Source organism: Gallus gallus, chromosome 14 (assembly GCF_016699485.2).
Source record: "Gallus gallus isolate bGalGal1 chromosome 14, bGalGal1.mat.broiler.GRCg7b, whole genome shotgun sequence".
Classification (NCBI taxonomy): domain Eukaryota; kingdom Metazoa; phylum Chordata; class Aves; order Galliformes; family Phasianidae; genus Gallus; species Gallus gallus.
The window spans coordinates 13,672,885-13,690,042 of NC_052545.1; the positions used below are offsets into that span (position 1 = coordinate 13,672,885).

The 17,158-nt window shown below is 43.9% G+C and overlaps 1 protein-coding gene across 1 annotated transcript; it reads right to left on the minus strand.

The window, feature by feature from the left end:
• Nucleotides 1-5,940: 5,940 nt before the first annotated feature.
• On the minus strand, nucleotides 5,941-16,875 carry HN1L (hematological and neurological expressed 1 like). Its single transcript, NM_001396196.1, has 5 exons — nucleotides 16,782-16,875; nucleotides 13,065-13,213; nucleotides 12,460-12,602; nucleotides 10,482-10,527; nucleotides 5,941-9,730 (listed from the first exon to the last, which is right to left on the minus strand). Exons 1-5 carry the CDS (start codon nucleotides 16,823-16,825, stop codon nucleotides 9,546-9,548), a joined length of 567 nt encoding a protein of 188 aa, NP_001383125.1. The 5' UTR covers nucleotides 16,826-16,875; the 3' UTR covers nucleotides 5,941-9,545.
• Nucleotides 16,876-17,158: the final 283 nt, after the last annotated feature.

Consider the following 17,158-nt stretch of genomic DNA (forward strand, 5'->3'; position numbering starts at 1 on the left):
CATTCTGTTGTGCAGCAAAGGCTCAGCCACTAAGAAGTCACACTTCAAACATCTTTTCTGGCAAAATATGTTCTGCTTCTTCCCAGTTGGAAAACAGTGGGCCCAAGGCCACAGGTGTTTGGTAGCTGTCATTGCAGTAAAACATCAGAGTACAGTGTTGTTCTATACTTTGATGGGCACAAGCTATGAAGGCTAATTATTACTAATAGGAAGTAGCCATGCAAAGCGAAACGAGGTTCACGTAGTTACAAGATCTCTACATTGGTCTCCCAAAGCTGTTATGACTGTAAACTCTGCAAAGAATTTGAGTAAGTTTTTATGCCATTTTTGCATGCCCCCTAAAAAAGGTGGAAGGCTGACTTCCTGACCATGAACACTAAACCTGGGTTGTATAATTCCTGCTTTAACAAGAAGTCTTCTTAAAGATCCTTGAAGACTGAGGGGGAATTCCTGGTACTTCTAAAACACAGATGTTCAATTTAAATGCTGATCTTTGCTGACATTACTTTGGCATATTTTTCTGCCCCTCAGCATTCTCACCCTTGGAATGAGAAAGTTTCCTGCCTCTTCAAAGAGAAACATTACAAATCCAGACCTACGTTTTGGGCAAACGATGGCAAAATTCTTCTTGTGAGCTGTGTTGAAGTCACTGAACAGAAGTACAGCTTTAACCTGCAGTTTTCTGTGTGCAGAACACCCTTTCAAAGCAGTGTTTTAAACCAGCAGCTTCCATCTGATGTGCACCAATTAAAAAGGAAACAAAGGTAAACCAGAAAACAGAAGCCTGGAACCACAGACCAGACTGCATCAAAGTTCCGTACAAGTCTCTCACTAACATCCTTGCTATGCTTGTGCTCAGGTTTACTTTCCACCAAAACAACCTGATCAGGTGACTTCACTTTCTTTTTCCTCCCAATCATTTTTATTTTTTAGCAAGTTTATTCAAGATTTTCTGGTTACAGTCAGCACGCTGCTGCGTATATTGCTGGTGTTCTCTCTTGTTCTCTCCCTTGTTCTCTCTGCAGCAGCTGGCATATTAATTATGAGTACTCAGCGTGTTTCTCCTAACTTTCCAAATGTCTGCTACAATCCCTCACCAGATTTTGGCTTGTTGCTGCAGGTCAAGCACGCCTTTAATTCCTTGTAGCCTGCAAGATGCTCTTTGATCTGAACTGTAAGAAATAACAACCTGTCTGTATGCAACCCTCTGTTCCTTAATTCCTCTGCAGTAGCACCAAACGCTAGCAAATGGAAGCATGGTTGGAGAAGTTGAGCCTTAGCTTATTCCCATAACTGTTAGGGCAGAAGGTTTATTTTTCTTCTTTTCTTTATTAAAGCCTACCACTTCACCTGAATTCTTGATGCAGGTTCTCTGGTAAGGGTTTGTCCCAATTCATGAATGGAACTAGCAATAGCCTGCTACATCAGCCATGTATCACTGTCCTTGTGTCCTGATGAGCAAGTTGAACAGGTAAGGTTTGAAGTCACTCCAAACCTGAAGACCTTGGCTAGTTGCAAATACCCAACAATGAGCCACTGTAGCACAAAATCCAGAGTAAGACACTGTTTGTTACAGCATGAAGCATTAAACTTATTTTTGCTTTTCCTAGTGCTTTCTCAACTGAATACACCACCTGAATTTTCTTAGAGGCTTATGTGCTAAGCCATCCTGTCCCATTCAGGAATCTAGTCATGTTATTCCAGTTTGAAACTATACACATTGTCTGTGCTCTCTCAAGCTGCTTGAAAGGGATGGAGAACAGTCCTGAACCTGCCATTGACTGGGAGGGATTTTTTAAAGAGGAAGGAGAAGATTTTTTAAAGAGGAAGCATAGATGTTTATTTAATGGAAATAATAACTCTTTAATTCTTCTTTTCATTACTCCTGCCAGGCCATCTGTACATCCTGTGGTCCCCCAAGCAACTTAAGGAACAGCTATAATGCTTGCAACTTCTGTTCAGATGATTGGAGTTGGCCTTTCAAATCTTCTTGTTGGGCACAGTCTCAGAACGAAGTCCAGGTGGGAATGCATATCAGCAGCACATTAGTGGAATATTGTAAAGAGAAATGAGTGTCTTCTCAACCTGCATGGAACTATAGACATGCCTTAAGACAGAACAATTAGTCACCTTCGATGTTTTTGTCCTTTTCTAGTGAATTGAAGACTCCCCTGTGGCTCTGGCAACAGATAATGATCCTTATGTTGGTAAACACTATCGCATGCATTGTTTCTTCCATAAGCCTCAATATTGTGGACAAGAAACAAGTGTGATAAAGGTGAAAAATAGCCTTGCATCACCAGCTTCCCTTTATTGATGTCACAGCTGTTGGGTGTATGTATAAGTAATTCCCCCAACACAAAAAGAGGACTCCATAGAAAGAGTCATCTGCTAGAATACTGATTCAGCACTTACTAGCCTGACCCAGTATAAAGCTACTGGTGGGCGTATCATTTTTTTAAAGGAGGTGAGGGGAAGGGCCTCCTCATCCTTGACATGTGCGTACAGAAGGAACGATACCCTTTTAGCCACTAAGTGCTTCTGTGAATTTTTAGGGTGGGACACAGAACAGAAGAAGGAAGGGAACACTTGTGGAGCAGGACAGAGCCCCTGCAGATACCGCACCACCCCTGGACAATGAAGCAAGAAACAGGCTCTGCTAACTGAACCTTTGCGGTCTGAGAAGAATGACAGCTGCCAGACACAGCACTAACCCATCTGAAAGTTGATTTCTAGAGTTCACATTTTAATGTCTTTAAGGGAATCTTAGAGGGAATTACCTACAGACAGTGCTTCTACTTTCTTGTATCTGGGACACTGTTGCTTTCTGCAACTGTGAATGAATGAAATGAAACATGGCAGTCATGGTGTGTTCTCCAACACACACAAACCTGCATGGGGCACTTCAAGAACTACACTAGACTAAGTGGAACTACTCTAGCTCCAGCTCATTCATAAGCCATTAGATAGCTGCTTTTCAGTCTTGCATAGAAGCTACTTCCTTAAGGTATACCTGACCATACTACTGTTGCTCAGTCACAAGGATTCTGTGTATCAGAACTTGTTAATCCCTGTGCCTCGGTAGGCTTGTTCCACCCTTCTGTTCTACATTACTGTGCATCTTGTACAAATTAGACATCCAAAATCATGCTAACCTTTAGGCTGGAGGTTGGAGACCAAGTTAATCAAAGGAATTACCTTTTGCCCCCAAGCATAGCTTAACTGCACATTACCTTGGTAGCAAGGTTTCACAAGCACTGCCCATTCATTTACCCTCAAAAGCATAAAAGGTTTCAATCTGAAGTTTTGTCCTTTAAGCCAGGGTGCTTTCACTCATTAATAGGCTTGTTTTGCTTACTCAGTTACCCTTTTCACTATGTGAAATTTAAACACACCAACTGTTTACGGAAGCACAAATCATGCTTCAAGAATGAAGTAAACTTTAACATGGCCAACTGCAAGGCATGCTGAAATAAATGACTTAAATGAATTATTACAAATTATTAAGACAAAAAGTTCTGTTCAAATTGCATTTAATATGAGCAGTAAAAGCAGTTTAGTCATTGAGAGCATCCCAGTAAAGCCACCTCTCAGAAGATGAATCCATCCATTACAGCAAACTTTTCTTAAACTGAGCGTTTCCGCTGATGGAGGCTCCACTACCTCTGTACAACCTGTTCTCATATTTGACCATCCTCACTGGTAAAAACAAATGTATTTTTGCCCTGTCTTGTCCTGAGCAGAGTCTGGCTCTGTTTGCTACTGCCTTCCAGCAGTCATTTATACCCACTGATAAGCTCTCCCCAAGCCATCTCTTTCCCAGGCTGAACAGTCCCAGAATAGCCTCTCCCCCTACATGGAGAGGTATTATTAAAAAAAAAAACAAAAAACCACCAACACATTTAGTATGTACTTATGCTGGAGGCCTGTCTACAGAAGAAACCATGTGTTCAAAAGAGCTGGTTTTGTGTGTCATATACTACCAGCACCTGGCTTTAAAGCAATGACTGTCAGTCAAATCAGGCTGGCTGACAGGAGGTGATCAGCTTTCCCAGTTTCTATACCATATACTGCTGCAGCTAAACTCAGTGTGGTTATAACAAGTGTTGGAACAAGCGCTGAAGTCCTGTACTTGCTTCATTGTGGAAGCTCATAAACCTGCCAGTCCTTGTTTGTCATCCTATCATCTACTTCCTGGTTACAACTTTACTCTCCTGTTTTGAGGAAGAGCTGTGATACACTTTTCATAGAACTTGCCCTTGGTTAATGGTTCTCATGAAGATGTTGCCCTGGAAGTCTTACTGCCTACCAGGTGTCACTGCATATTTGTGAGAACTTCTGTTGGTTAGTTTTTTAGTAGATACCACTGTACAAAGATCCCTGTAAATGCTCTTACGAACTCTTTCATATCATCCTAAAAATTAATAAAGGTGGGAGCAACAGGGAATTCCTAGCAGCCCTGCTGCCTGTTGGCCCAGGACCATCTTCAGGCTAGGAGGACTCTACTAGAGCCTCTTACAGAGACAAACTGTTTCCAAAAGGCTGTTCAAGTCCTCCATCTCAGACTGAAGCTGATGTAACTACAGTAAGGAGGCAGAGAACAAGCAACAGTACCTGTGCACCCTCACGTGAGTACACCAGCAGCTTCCTGTCACTCCTGTTTAACTGCTCCTTACATTCATTACTCCAACCATGACAAGTAAGCCAGCTTTGCTTTGCCTGTTTTCCTGCTTGTTTGACAGCAGCTGCTGTAGTGTCAGAGCTCACTTCTGAGAAACTTTTTCTAAAGTAATTAAATGGTTCTCTATGTTCATTAAGCCTGCCACAAAAATGAGAGTGGCTTCCACAGAGGTCAATATGCTGTAATAAATGGAATGTAACAAATCTGTTTGCATCTGTTTCATTTCTGTAGTGTTGCATTTATGCATATAGGTAATTGAAAGTCCCCATTCCTTACCCTCACTCGCCTTGGGCAACCCTGAAAATAGCATAATCAACCTCTTTTGGATAATGTTATTTGGCAGAACCTTTAGTTGCATACAACACAGTGGATTGCAACTTTTGCAACAAACTATGCAAAACTAGAAAGGGGACTTCAGGCAGCTCACACTGAAGTCGGTTTTTTTGCTCCTCTTTTTGCCAGCACTCCAGAGCACACTCCCAGAATCCAACATGTTGAACACTTTGGAGCACATGGTTACATAAACTCACATGCAGTGGCAGCTGAGGAAAAGCCATCATCTTTATGAAGAAACGGGCACAACAGTATGTTCCTGGTCACTTTCGATAGACACTTCTATGCTTCTGTTATGCTTTAACACAAAGCCATTTGTTTTGGCTTAAGTGGCATACGGTATGTATCAGGGACTAGTATGGGATGGATAATCAAGCAGCCACAGGCAGCACAGCTGCTATTTAAAATATATGTATATGTAGGAGGGAAGAGGTAGGGTAGGAGCCCAGAATTAGAAGCTGACTGGAGACAGGCTGATGGGTAAAGCAAATGAAAGCATTCTTCCCAATTGTGGTCAGCATTTCAAGCTGCTTGAGGAAGAGGAGATTGTGTTAACAACAGGCATTGCAACTTGAAAAAAGGGAAAGTCAGATTCAAGTGGATAATCTTCATTCACAGCAGCAAGATAAAACAATAGGGCTGTAAATTTAACACAGCATTTAAAAACCATTCTTTCTGCTCATTAACTATGTTTTCAGGAAGGGGAGCAGGAACCAATTGGGCTAGAAGCCTGCACATCTACATAGTCCACTGCCTGTTTGTTGGGGTTCTGTTCATCAATTTTTGGCTAGCAGTAAATCATTACTTTAGATATAGCTGATAAAAAGTTGTGACATAAAAGGTTGTCATCATAGCAGTCCATTAGTTTATGCTCACGTAAGTCAGTATCCTTCTGCTTTCTATCGTCTAGTACAACACAACATCCTGGTTGTGATACTACTTTATTTTTCAAGGAAAGTGAACAAATTAATGCAAAATCTCTAGCCTCAGCATTCTAAACCTTCATCTTTCACACACGGAAGCGATACAGGATGTCAACAGAGCTTGAAGCACAAGCTGAATAACATACAATTCAGAGGACTTGAACAAAGTGCTAGGTGGCCAGCTGACTCCTAAACTACAGACAGGCAGGCATCAAACAGTCCTCCATCACATGATCACCAGGTAGCTACGACACAAAAAAAGGCAGTAATGCTACCTACTTCAAACAGAGTACATCAATCTTCTTCATCAAGAGTGAAAACTGTGGATGTTGCTTATCAAAGGTCATGCAGTGATGCAAGAGGACAATATCAGAAGATGCTTAAAACGTGCACAGAAGTCAGCAGTCTTAAGAGCAGAAAAACTGAACCTATCTTGATTAGACCATAAGACATATTCACATTTTCCTTCCACAACTGGACCAGTAACCTGGATAACAATCTACACCAAGGGTACTTCAAATGCTCAATTCAGGGGCAAAGTAACGAAGTTATGTGCAGAGCTGTGAAATGAAACTGTTCTGTAGTCTACAAGGACAATCTGTTGTTACCAGTGCAACAAGCATCACGGACATTCACAGCTTCTCACATGAAGCAGATCCTATCCAAAGCATTGTGCATACTTGAGAGAAGAGTTTTTAATTGTAAGGGGCAAATTTCTCCATGCAGAATAGAAAAAAGACTAGTAACAGGTGCTAAGTGAGAGGCTCTGCAGGACATCACAGCCTGCAACTTCAGGCAATATCAGCAGACACCCCAGCTGAGAAGCCACCACAGCCAACTCACCTGAACTGAAATTATGGCCACTCCATTCTGTTGGCAGAGATAGTATGGCACAGGAGAGCAGTTTTACAGACTGACTGGAAGTGTGGATGTAGGAATACAACTTCATCACATAAAGAGAGTCCTCTGCTTAAGGGGAGTTATTATACTGTACTACAAATAGACTTAAGTATTAAAAAAAATATTTGAATATTCAAACCAACACTGAAGAGCATAGCAGCATCCCTGTATTGTAAGAACATGAAACGTTATCTCCCTCTCCCAAAAATAAGCCTGACTAGCCCACCCTTGCTGCATTCCTTAACTCCCCAGGGGTAACAGAGACGCTTTCTAATGAGCAACCTCAGGTAGGATATCACATCTCCAAAGCACACTTTACACTACAGAAGGCCCAAGAACTTTGTGCAATTTTTCCGATTTCAGATAAAATTCAGTGTTATTCAGCTAGACCACCAATTACTTTGTAAGAGCACACATCTACAACACACAGTGAAGTAGCAAAATACAGAGGTTTATTGACAAGTGCATGATTCATCATTTGATTTCAAATCATCTTCTGTGGCAGAGAAAGGCTCTTATCAAGTCCACTTGATGAACTGGAGACATGGTTTAGATACCAAACAAAACAAAACAAAAAAAAAGCATGAAAACAAACAGTTCAACCAAAGTAAAGGCCCAGTTTGAAGTTTGTTTAAAAGACAGGCACTGAAGCCAATGCACTAAAAGATGACAAACCTAAGCTCAGTATTAGAGACAACATCAATTGTACCAGATCCTTCAGTGCAGAAAGCAGCTTCTGGTTGAGGTTTTTTTGTTTGTTTGTTTTTGTTTTTTAAATCCAGTAACGTCTTAAAATCTTGTCAAGCGTGGAACAAGGTATTGAAACAGAAGTGTCTGAAGCTCAGCCAGAAGCACGGCACCACAGACTTGAGAAAAGCTACTAAGAAATACATGTTTGGAAGTAGCATAAATGCAGTATAAGGTTTAAGTTAGAATCCCTGTGTTGTTCTCCAAGGGGGCCAAACAACAGAGCACCCCAAATCCATGTGAAAGAGGGCTTGGAATTCCTACTTCCCATGGCTATTTAGATCTTTAGCATTGTCCCATGTATTTCACTTTCACAATCTGAAAAGGCAACTAAGTCTTCACACAGTCATCCACCACTTCTCACAAACTAAGCAGAGCAGTCTATAAACAGAACAGACTAATAAGCACCATAATCAGAGTGTTTTTTTAGCACCTGACCCAGAGAAAGTTCCCTCTAAACAGCAGCAGTTTTCAGGAAACCTGGGCTAGAACAGCAGTGAATATACGCAGATAAGGCCACTTGTTCTTTGGTGTACCTGAACAACTCCTGTTTTGATATGTCAAATTTAAAAAGTCACTACTAAGCGCTTAATGTTGACATTCAAATATGAAAGCTCTGAATATGATCAGAAAGCTCATTCAGAGAATCAATGGTGGGAGCCACCCTCCCCCCATACTCTTGTTCAATAAATGCACATCTTCCAAACATGATTTAAGAAAGCCAGCATAAACAAAAGGGCTGTATTGTCTTTGCTTCAACTAGGATGGTCTACAGCATGACTCAAAACAACTACAATCATGGTTTGGGAAGAATTCAAATAGCTTTCTTCCTTAACAACAAAAATCTGAGGCAGTCAAAGGCAAATGCGAGGCCGACCGAAGACGGGAGAATTCACTAACAGAGTCAGCACAGGCAAACGAAAAAAATGCACTGTGGTGAAGACAGTATAACAGTCCTGGTTTCTGCAGCATACAAAAGTAAAACACCATTGCAGAAACTAAGGCATTTCTATACAGATTGGGTTATCAAAGTCAGCTGGCTAGACATCTCAGCAGATAATCTACAGTAACTGTAGACCATACGCTATTTCTGTTCAAAGAGTACTATTAAGCTACTGCTTGCACTCACATCTTTTCCATAAAGTGTGCAAGCACTCAACCACGATACTTTCCTTTAAAGTCTTCTAGAAGCACCTATATGAAACGGTACACTGGACTGGCGTTATCATTTATCTAGAGCTACTCATAGTAATCAGCAGATTACTGAAGGCAGAAGAAAGGCTTGAATGCTCTGGGGAGGGGAAAAAAAAAAATCAATCAAGATATCTATTAACATACGGTGATTTACGAGAGTATAAAAGAGACCTTCAGCATGTTTTGCCCTTGTATCAGCAATCACATGCTCTGAAGCAAGAAAGGAAAAAAGAACCAAAGATTAAAGACTCTCAAGAACATGGTAGCACTAGTTGTTCCAGTAGAACTATTTACATTAAAGCGACTGCAAGTCAACTCACACTATGAAGCTGTCTCCTACTGCCAAGAAAAAAGCACAGCCTACCTGCTTTGCGTCAAAATATTCCAGATGTGACCTCCAGGTCCTTACCCATTCACAATGTTTTACATGTTGACTGCACAGGGAAGCCTAGCTCCACCAGCGTGTCCTGAGCCACTTGCTAGCCCAATGAACTCACCACAAAGTAGCACTGCTCTTTCACAAAGTTACAATAATGTTCCCTTCCACCACCCACCTAGGCAGTCCCACACTCCTGTCTCCTACAGGGCATCCCTTCCCCCCCTTACCCTCCCTCCCCAAATCATCAGGTTTCTTTTCCACACACTTTAGCACAATCCTCATCCATCAGCCTAAGGATCTATCCACAAACAATACCCTGAAAACTGACCTCGCAACCACAGATCAGAATTTCTGTGCAGACTCCATTAGTGAAAGTGAACAGATGACCCTAATAGAATGCAATGCTGGATTTCCCACCGGGGGGATTGAGAACTTTGTTGTGTGAGCGTGGCCTTGGCCCTAATCTGGGCTCATGATTGTCTATCTTGGGTTCTGGCTCCTTGCATCGCTCCTCTTTGCCCACATCTTTTTTCTCGCCACCATCTTCCAGCTGTGGTTTCTTATTTTCTGCAGCTGAATAAAAAGAAAAAAAAAGGATCAGACCAACTTGCACACTGTAGTGAATGAAGCACTTTTTGTACGTGTCATCCCGAGTAGACAAAATTCTTCCCAGTGTCTCCCATCCACAGCACACTAAGGACATGGTTTATACCTATTCATTTTTACTGAAGGAAACACATACCAGGAAAGAATTTCACTTTTGTTGTAGTTTCCTTCCTTAAGCAGTCTCTCTAGGAAAGATATGTAGGCTAAGCAATGTACCTTCAGAATTATTTTGGCACTTTCAGGCAATTAAGAGATACAAAATACCAAGCAATTCTGTCATATCAAGCTTGAAAACCATGCACTCATCATTCCTTAACTATAATTAGCAGAGCAACAGCACATTTTGTCAGTCAGCTATTTGTTGTTTACAGCTAGAGGATGCCTAGATTACACACTTGTAGGAGATGCCAGGGGAGAAAGAAAGAATCTAATAGGGTGTTTTATAAATACGCAGATGTATCTCTATCTATAGTATCAATATAGTACCAAGCAAAGTATATATGCACATTATACGCATCATCAGTATGTGGTGTTCTCCTCAGTAAGAGGAGGAGGACAATTTCCCTGAAGTCATATGACTCACTTTCTGACCAAGAAGGAAAACCTCTCTGCTATATTAGGCAAACCTCTGGTGTTAGACTTATGTTTTTAAGAGGAAGCACAAGAAACTATCCCCTCAGAGCATATATTCTCAAAAACAAGAGTTTCTCTTGCTGACCTTCTGGCTTCTTTGGTGTTTCATCTTCCTTCAAGACGATGTGATCCTGCAATGAAATCAAAAAACAACCTTACTATACCACTGTTCTCAAACAGTAACCCTGTCACAGAATCTTCAGAAGGTTTTGCTTTGTTTCTGACCAAAATTCACTTGTTTATCATGGTAAGAGCTGATAGCCACAGTCACTGCACAGCCCTTCATCCCCTCCGCCTCTTTGTAATCCCTAAAGCACTACTAGAATTAAACTCTCAAAGTTAACTTCTACATTATGTTAAGGTGCACATCTCAGACAACCCACTGAAACAAGTGAAAACATTGCATTAACTCTTTAGATGCTTAAAACCTGCTGATAGACAGCTCAGCCCAAAGGCTGAGAATTGTCCCTGTTCACTGCAGGGGCATTAGACTACATGGCCTTTAAGAGCCCCTTCCAACTCAAACAATTCTATGATCCTATGATTCTAATTACCACACTTGACAAATACCTCATGTCACTTCAGAGAAGTTGACTCTTAACCCAGAGCAGCTAGAACACAAGCAGCCCTGCAGCACTCACGTTGATTAAGTGGCAGCTCCCATTGTAGGTAGGCATCAACAGTGACCCAAACAGGACAGTAATTAAAGGCTTTTGAGACCACTTTCCCAATAACATTAATTGATCATCAGAAACACACAACAATACTTCAGAAATGTTTCCCTGTTATCCCCACCCACAAAAAACACATTTGCAACAATCACTGCAAGTTGCAATCTCCTGTACTTCCCATCATACCAATGCTTCAGCTAAACTCATAGGAGTTTCCAAAGGTTTGTCCTCCACTTAGACAGGAATTCACTGAAATTAAAATGTTACATTAAAAAAAACAAAACAAAACAAAACAGAAAGCTGCTGAGTCACCGAGCAGCCTCATGAAGGAGTACAGAGGGACAAAAAGCACTTTCCTACTCCGGCAGCACTACTCCCAACACAACCCAGATTCCACAGCCTTTCTTTTCTTCCTCCCTTATGACCCAACACCTCCCAAATAAACTAGAGATCTCACATTAAAAGTTAGGTAAGAGCCCACAACCAGCACCTTCAAATTTAATGTGGAAAACAGAAAACTAAATTGGTGCAATATTTCTTTCCTGAGGTTCCAGGAGAAATGAGACTGTTAATACATTTCCATCATAAGGAGTGTCAGCTGCACTGCACCTGACAAATCAGAACCAGTGGAACACAGCAGTCACTCCTTCAAGAGTACCAACTTAAAGGAAAGCAGCAGTTGTTAACCCAAACATAGGGCATTTGAACACAGAAGCTGAATATAATTTGCAATGTTTCCTTTTTTTTTTTTCCTTTAAATCTTCCAAAACCAGATTTGGCTGCTACCACAAGCCTCTCCAACTGTTCCATACTCCAGCTTTCAGAGCGACAATAACTGATGCAGCAAGATATGCATTCATCTGACATCACAGAACCATGGCAGATCCAGCACTCAAAGCTGACCTTCAGTTAGTTTTCTCACGTTAGTCATTTAAGCTTAATCTCCTGCTGGAGTACTTTCACACGGAATGCAGATGCATGTATATGGGAGAGGTGAAGAGGACAGCAAGGTCACTGCAGCTCACCAATATTCACTGGCTTGCCAGAGCGGGTGTCAACATCACTTCTGCCAAACTGCAGAATAAAGAGAAATATCTCCCACCCATCTTAAAAGATCTCTTGGGTGTCACAAAAGCTCCAGCCATACCTCACCTAAGACCAAATGATTCAGAAGCACTTCTTTCTTAACACAGTTATTAACAGTAATTAACAGTTTTATCACAAACTGTAAGCACGCTGAGAACACACTACAGGTAAACTATTAAAAGAGATTCTAGGACCAACTGTCCAATCTGAAGTTACCCCACGCATCATTTATTTATTATTGTATGGCTGAGCAGACTCCAGTGTGACTCACTAATCCCCTTGGTTCAGTGAGAGCCATACCAATACCTTAGGCTTGTTGGGGTGTGCTCGCACAACGCTGGTAGATACTGGAGAGCCAAAGATATCACTTGTCTTCCCACCAGGTGGATTCATACGTGGACGAGGTTGAGCAGTACCAGAATCCTCAAAAATACCACTTTCTTTTCCCCCTGCAAAACAGTTTGTTTTTTTCCCAGATGACTTAATTTTACCAAGTTATTAAAAGAAATGTAAACAATTCAAAGACTTCTGGAACCTTACAAGCTAGAGACTAACTTTCTCTTGCCAGAAGATACTGTTTTAAATCCTTTATTGTAGGAATTACATAGAGATCTCAGATTGACAGCTGTACTCATTGCAGCTAGCTAGCAACAGAGCTCTAGAATAGAAACAGCTTCCTTTCATCACTTCCTAGGCCTCAACTTGGAAAGAATTAGCCTTGATGTGCTAAAAAGCCTATGAATATGTAAGTCACTGAAATATTCATATCTTCATGTATGTGAATAGATTCAGTGCTCAGGGCCACTCACGCTGTAAAAACATAAGACAACAGCATTGCACAGCAGCAGCACAAACCCAGCTCTGCTCTGCACTTCAGAGCCCAGCCATGCTGTGGGAGTGGCTGCCCTTACCTGGAGGGTTTGTTCTTTTTGGAAGATTCTGTGGTTCTTCTGATGCTCCAAAAATATTGGATGCCATTCGGTGCGGCTTGCTGGAAGAAGAAACTTCTTCTGCACTTCCAAAGAGATTACTAGACCCTCCTCCAGGGGGCTTCAGTACCCTGCAGCACAGGAGAAAGGAAACAAAAGATGAATGTCTGTTTGGGAACCTACTTGATGCCCTCCTCCACATTCTCCCTTGTATGCCACAAAATTAACTACTCTGATTTGAATTTACTTCAGACAAATCCAAGATCATGGAATATCTACTTTTCAGCAGAAGTCCTAATAAAATACTCTCAAGCCTCACATAAGCACTGCCCACCTCCTAGTTGGTCATCTCAGCTGTTACCTGAAATGGTCCCAACAGTGGCACCACAGCAAACTGCTGTGCTGCCTGTGGTCTGCCAGACACAACGTGGGAGTAAGACACAAACCAGAGTCAGAAATCTTCCCTTGAAAATAAGCCATAGATTACAGCACTGGATTTTCTGCTGAGCTTCATTTATTGACTTTGCATCTTTGACATAGCTCAAACAAATTTCTACAAGTTAGACAGAGTCAGACATCTCCTCACTACTGAAAACGTGCTAGTTCCCACCAGCAGTTATGATATTAGGTGCTGCAGAGTTGACAACAGAAAGGAAGATGCGAGAAGATAAATTTTCAGTTGTTGATGCAAAACCATTGAGACCAAAGTTCTGCCCCACAGGTATATCAAATAGATCCTGTTACAATTGAAGGCTATGTTAGAAAGCAACTGACTTATTGAAAATCTACCAAAAGTCATGCTTGCCAATAAATAAGCCCACAGCTAATTCCAATGCCATGTTCAACACTTTGTCCTGTCCTGAGAGAGAGCAGAACCATTACCTGGGAGCAGCATAAGTGTAACTGATGGGAAAACACACAGAAGCAGCACAGCAATGCCAGTGTAGGCATCAAAACCCACCTTCACAGTTGTACCTACTTGATCAATTACCTGCAATCTTAGCAGCTGGGCAAAAATAGCAGCTCAATTACACCTCTTCTAATCCAAATACCTGATCTGGAGCCCAACAAACCTTTCCTCTTATACAAAGAGAGCAGTTATAAATTACAGGATGTGTAACACCACCCCTCTAGATGAACAGAATCCCAATGTCAGTGAATTAACAATGCAATACAGCACAGCACTCCACTGTCTGCAGCAGAGGTCAGCCAGTGCAGGTCAGACACCCATCAGGTGTAAGAAGGTGCTCCTCTCAGCCAACATCTTTTATTAAGATTTAATCCCACAAAAGCTGATATCAGGCTGCCCCATCAGGAAATGGGCTCTGTCGGCACATCAGGGTGCAGAAAGCAGCTCTGTTCACTTTGTGAGGAGGGAGACAACAGTTCCTGTTTTGGTCTGGGAGCAGTTTATAGTCAGAAGCAACCTCAGAAGGATATTATTGCCTTTACTGGCCAATTGCAACACTCCAGCCCTTAGCACAGCTGGCTTCTGTGAACCTCTTGAGTTTGAGGAAGCAACTAAAAGCTGTGCAGACAGGACCTGAGCAGAAGGCTGATGTACAGTTTAGTGTTCAACACTGACTACGCTATAGGCTTTCCATATATTTCAGAAGATCTAAAATTGCTACTAAAGCATAGATCACATGGGCAAGTTAGACATTTCATCATTCACAATGGTCTAGAAAGTGTAAGAGGCACTTTAAGTACTTAAATTTGGGAGACAGAATGGAGAACTAAGGGAACAAGAACAAACGAGGAGTTTGGGAAGAGGCTCTTGTTAAAGCAGTAAGCCTGCTGTCACCCTCACAGAATTGGAGCCATTTCTGACTTCCAATCGTATCAGCTATTTTTAAGCATCTCCTCTTGTCTGAGCTCTAGGTGCACTGATCTAAGTATGCTACCATGGAGGCTGAAAGGAAAAGTAGTTTAAACAGATGGAAATTAAGCACCACCAGTTAACTGGAAGTCCGTCAACTCATCTCAAGCAGCCAAACTATGAACCTACCCTGTATGTATAAAAGCCTCTACTAATTGCTTTGTTCTCTCCTGGCAGGCTTGAAGAATTTTAATCAGGTTTTGTGGGCTTTCTCCTACACTCAAACACTGAATTTGAATGTTCTTTCCCAATTAAGCTTTTCAGCCAAGCTAAGGAAGGAGTGCCAGGACTTACCCATTACTTCAAGGCACTGGTTACCTAGCTATATATTTATATAAATCACAAATCTACAGTTACATACATCTGGAAGTAGAACACTGAAGCCCTACTGGTTCTCAGACAGTTCTATTAAAGCAGGTAAAAGAGAAGAGCTGCATTCCACACCAGAGAGCACTGCTACACCAACAAGCAGAAGGCAGACGCCAAGGGGTGGAACAACGAGCTCTGAAGCAAAGACCAGGAAGCTGCTGGTCAGCTTCTGCTGGTGGGTCACTGCAGGCTCCTTGCTGACTGAACAGCTCACTTGTCATCCAAACAGCAAGCTTCAGAGCAGGTATGCTGCTGACCCGAAAGCTCTGCAGCACGCTGCAGTGATGCTGGTGAGAAGGAGGGCAGCACGTGTACCACACTGTTGTATTTTTAAGGCTACCAGTTTGGACAACATTCAGTATTTTTGGCACAGCAGTTTGGAAGCTGCTCACACACCAGATGGGGGCCATGAAAATGATAAAAGGGGTGAAAAGTGATCCAAGGGATCAAACATCTCCTCCCCTATGGGACAGGCTGAGAGCTGGGGCTGCGCAGCATGGAGAAGGCTGCAGGAGAGCTGAGAGCAGCCTTCAGTACGCAAAGGGGGGCTGTAAGAAAGAAGGGGACAGACCCTTTGGCAGGGACTACTGTGACAGGACAAGGGGAAATGATTTCAAACTAAAAGAGTGGAGATTTAGATTGCATATAAGGAAGAAGTTTGTTACAATATGGCACAGGTTGCCCAGAGAGGCAGTGGGTGCCGCCCCATCCCTGGAAACACCCGAGGTCAGGCTGGGTGGGCTCTGAGCACCCCGTGGAGCTGTAGGTGTTCCTCTTCACAGCAGGGGAGTTGGACCAGCTGGCTTTAAGCGTCCCTTCCAACTCTATTTCAACTCTAACGATTCTACGAACTGAGGATCCACGAAAGCAAAGCACTGCACGGCAAACCTCGCGGAGCTCCGCGCCTCTCTTGGCGACGGCTGCAGGGATTCCTGAACTGGAAGTGCCACGCAGCGAGGACTACGGGAGGATTTGCGTTACCAACAAACAAAGCTCTGTTGGGGACCCCGCGGGCTGCGCCCCGCCGAGCGGTTACCCGCGGCGTGCAAACCGCCCGACAACGGCGGCCGCTCCGGGCCGGGGCGGAGTGCAGAGCCCCGCGGCAGCCCCGCGCACCGCCACGCGGGACAAAGGCGGACCGGGGAGCACCGCCCACCCCGCAGCCACGGCGCGCTGCGGCTCCGTGAGGGAACAATAAACCCACATCCGCTTCCCTCGGCGCGGCACCGGAGCCCGGAGAGCCCCCGGAGCGCGGCCGGACCCCCGTCCCCTCGGGAGGCTCCGCGGTGCCCGGCCCTCCTTCCGCGGCCGGATCCCCACCGGGCCTCCGCCTCTCAGCGCCACGCCCCGGGCAGACCCCCGCGCGACTCCAACCCGCATCGAGTCCCGAACGAAGGCTGCCGAGGAGCCCACACCGCCCCGCGGCGCTCAGCAGCCCCCGGCCGCCTCACCTGGAGCTGGGCTTGGCGGGCTCGGCCTCGGGGCCCTGGAACATGGTGCGAGAGCGCGAGCCGCGCGGCGCTCCTTCTTGGCCGCCTGGGGAGCAGGTAGCACCCGCCCCGCCCCGCGGTTGGTGACTGCAGCTGTCCATCAAGGAGAGCAGCCTATCGAAGGCGTCCCGCCCCGCTCGGGGTCCCGCCTACCCAGAGGGCCTCGCAGCGGGAGGGAAGATTGAACACGGCCCGCGCCGGCGCCCGTCACGGTCAGCTCCCATTGGCAGCTCCGCGTGTCCGTCAGGGAACCACGGAGCAAAGAGGAAGGGCGGGGCGAGCGGGGGAGGATGTTTAAAGGGGCAGTGGGGCCCGGGTAGCGCCAGCTGCGGCGTCGG

What these genes read in the sequence shown, in the direction of transcription:
- HN1L (NM_001396196.1), bottom strand. Translation starts at nt 16,825, where the DNA reads ATGTTCCAGGGCCCCGAGGCCGAGCCCGCCAAGCCCAGCTCCAG. An exon ending in CCCGCCAAGCCCAGCTCCAG is followed by an intron (nt 13,214 to 16,781) that starts GTGAGGCGGCCG and finishes CCTGTGCTGCAG; the next exon opens with GGTACTGAAGCCCCCTGGAG. An exon ending in AACACCAAAGAAGCCAGAAG is followed by an intron (nt 9,731 to 10,481) that starts GTCAGCAAGAGA and finishes CTTTTTATTCAG; the next exon opens with CTGCAGAAAATAAGAAACCA.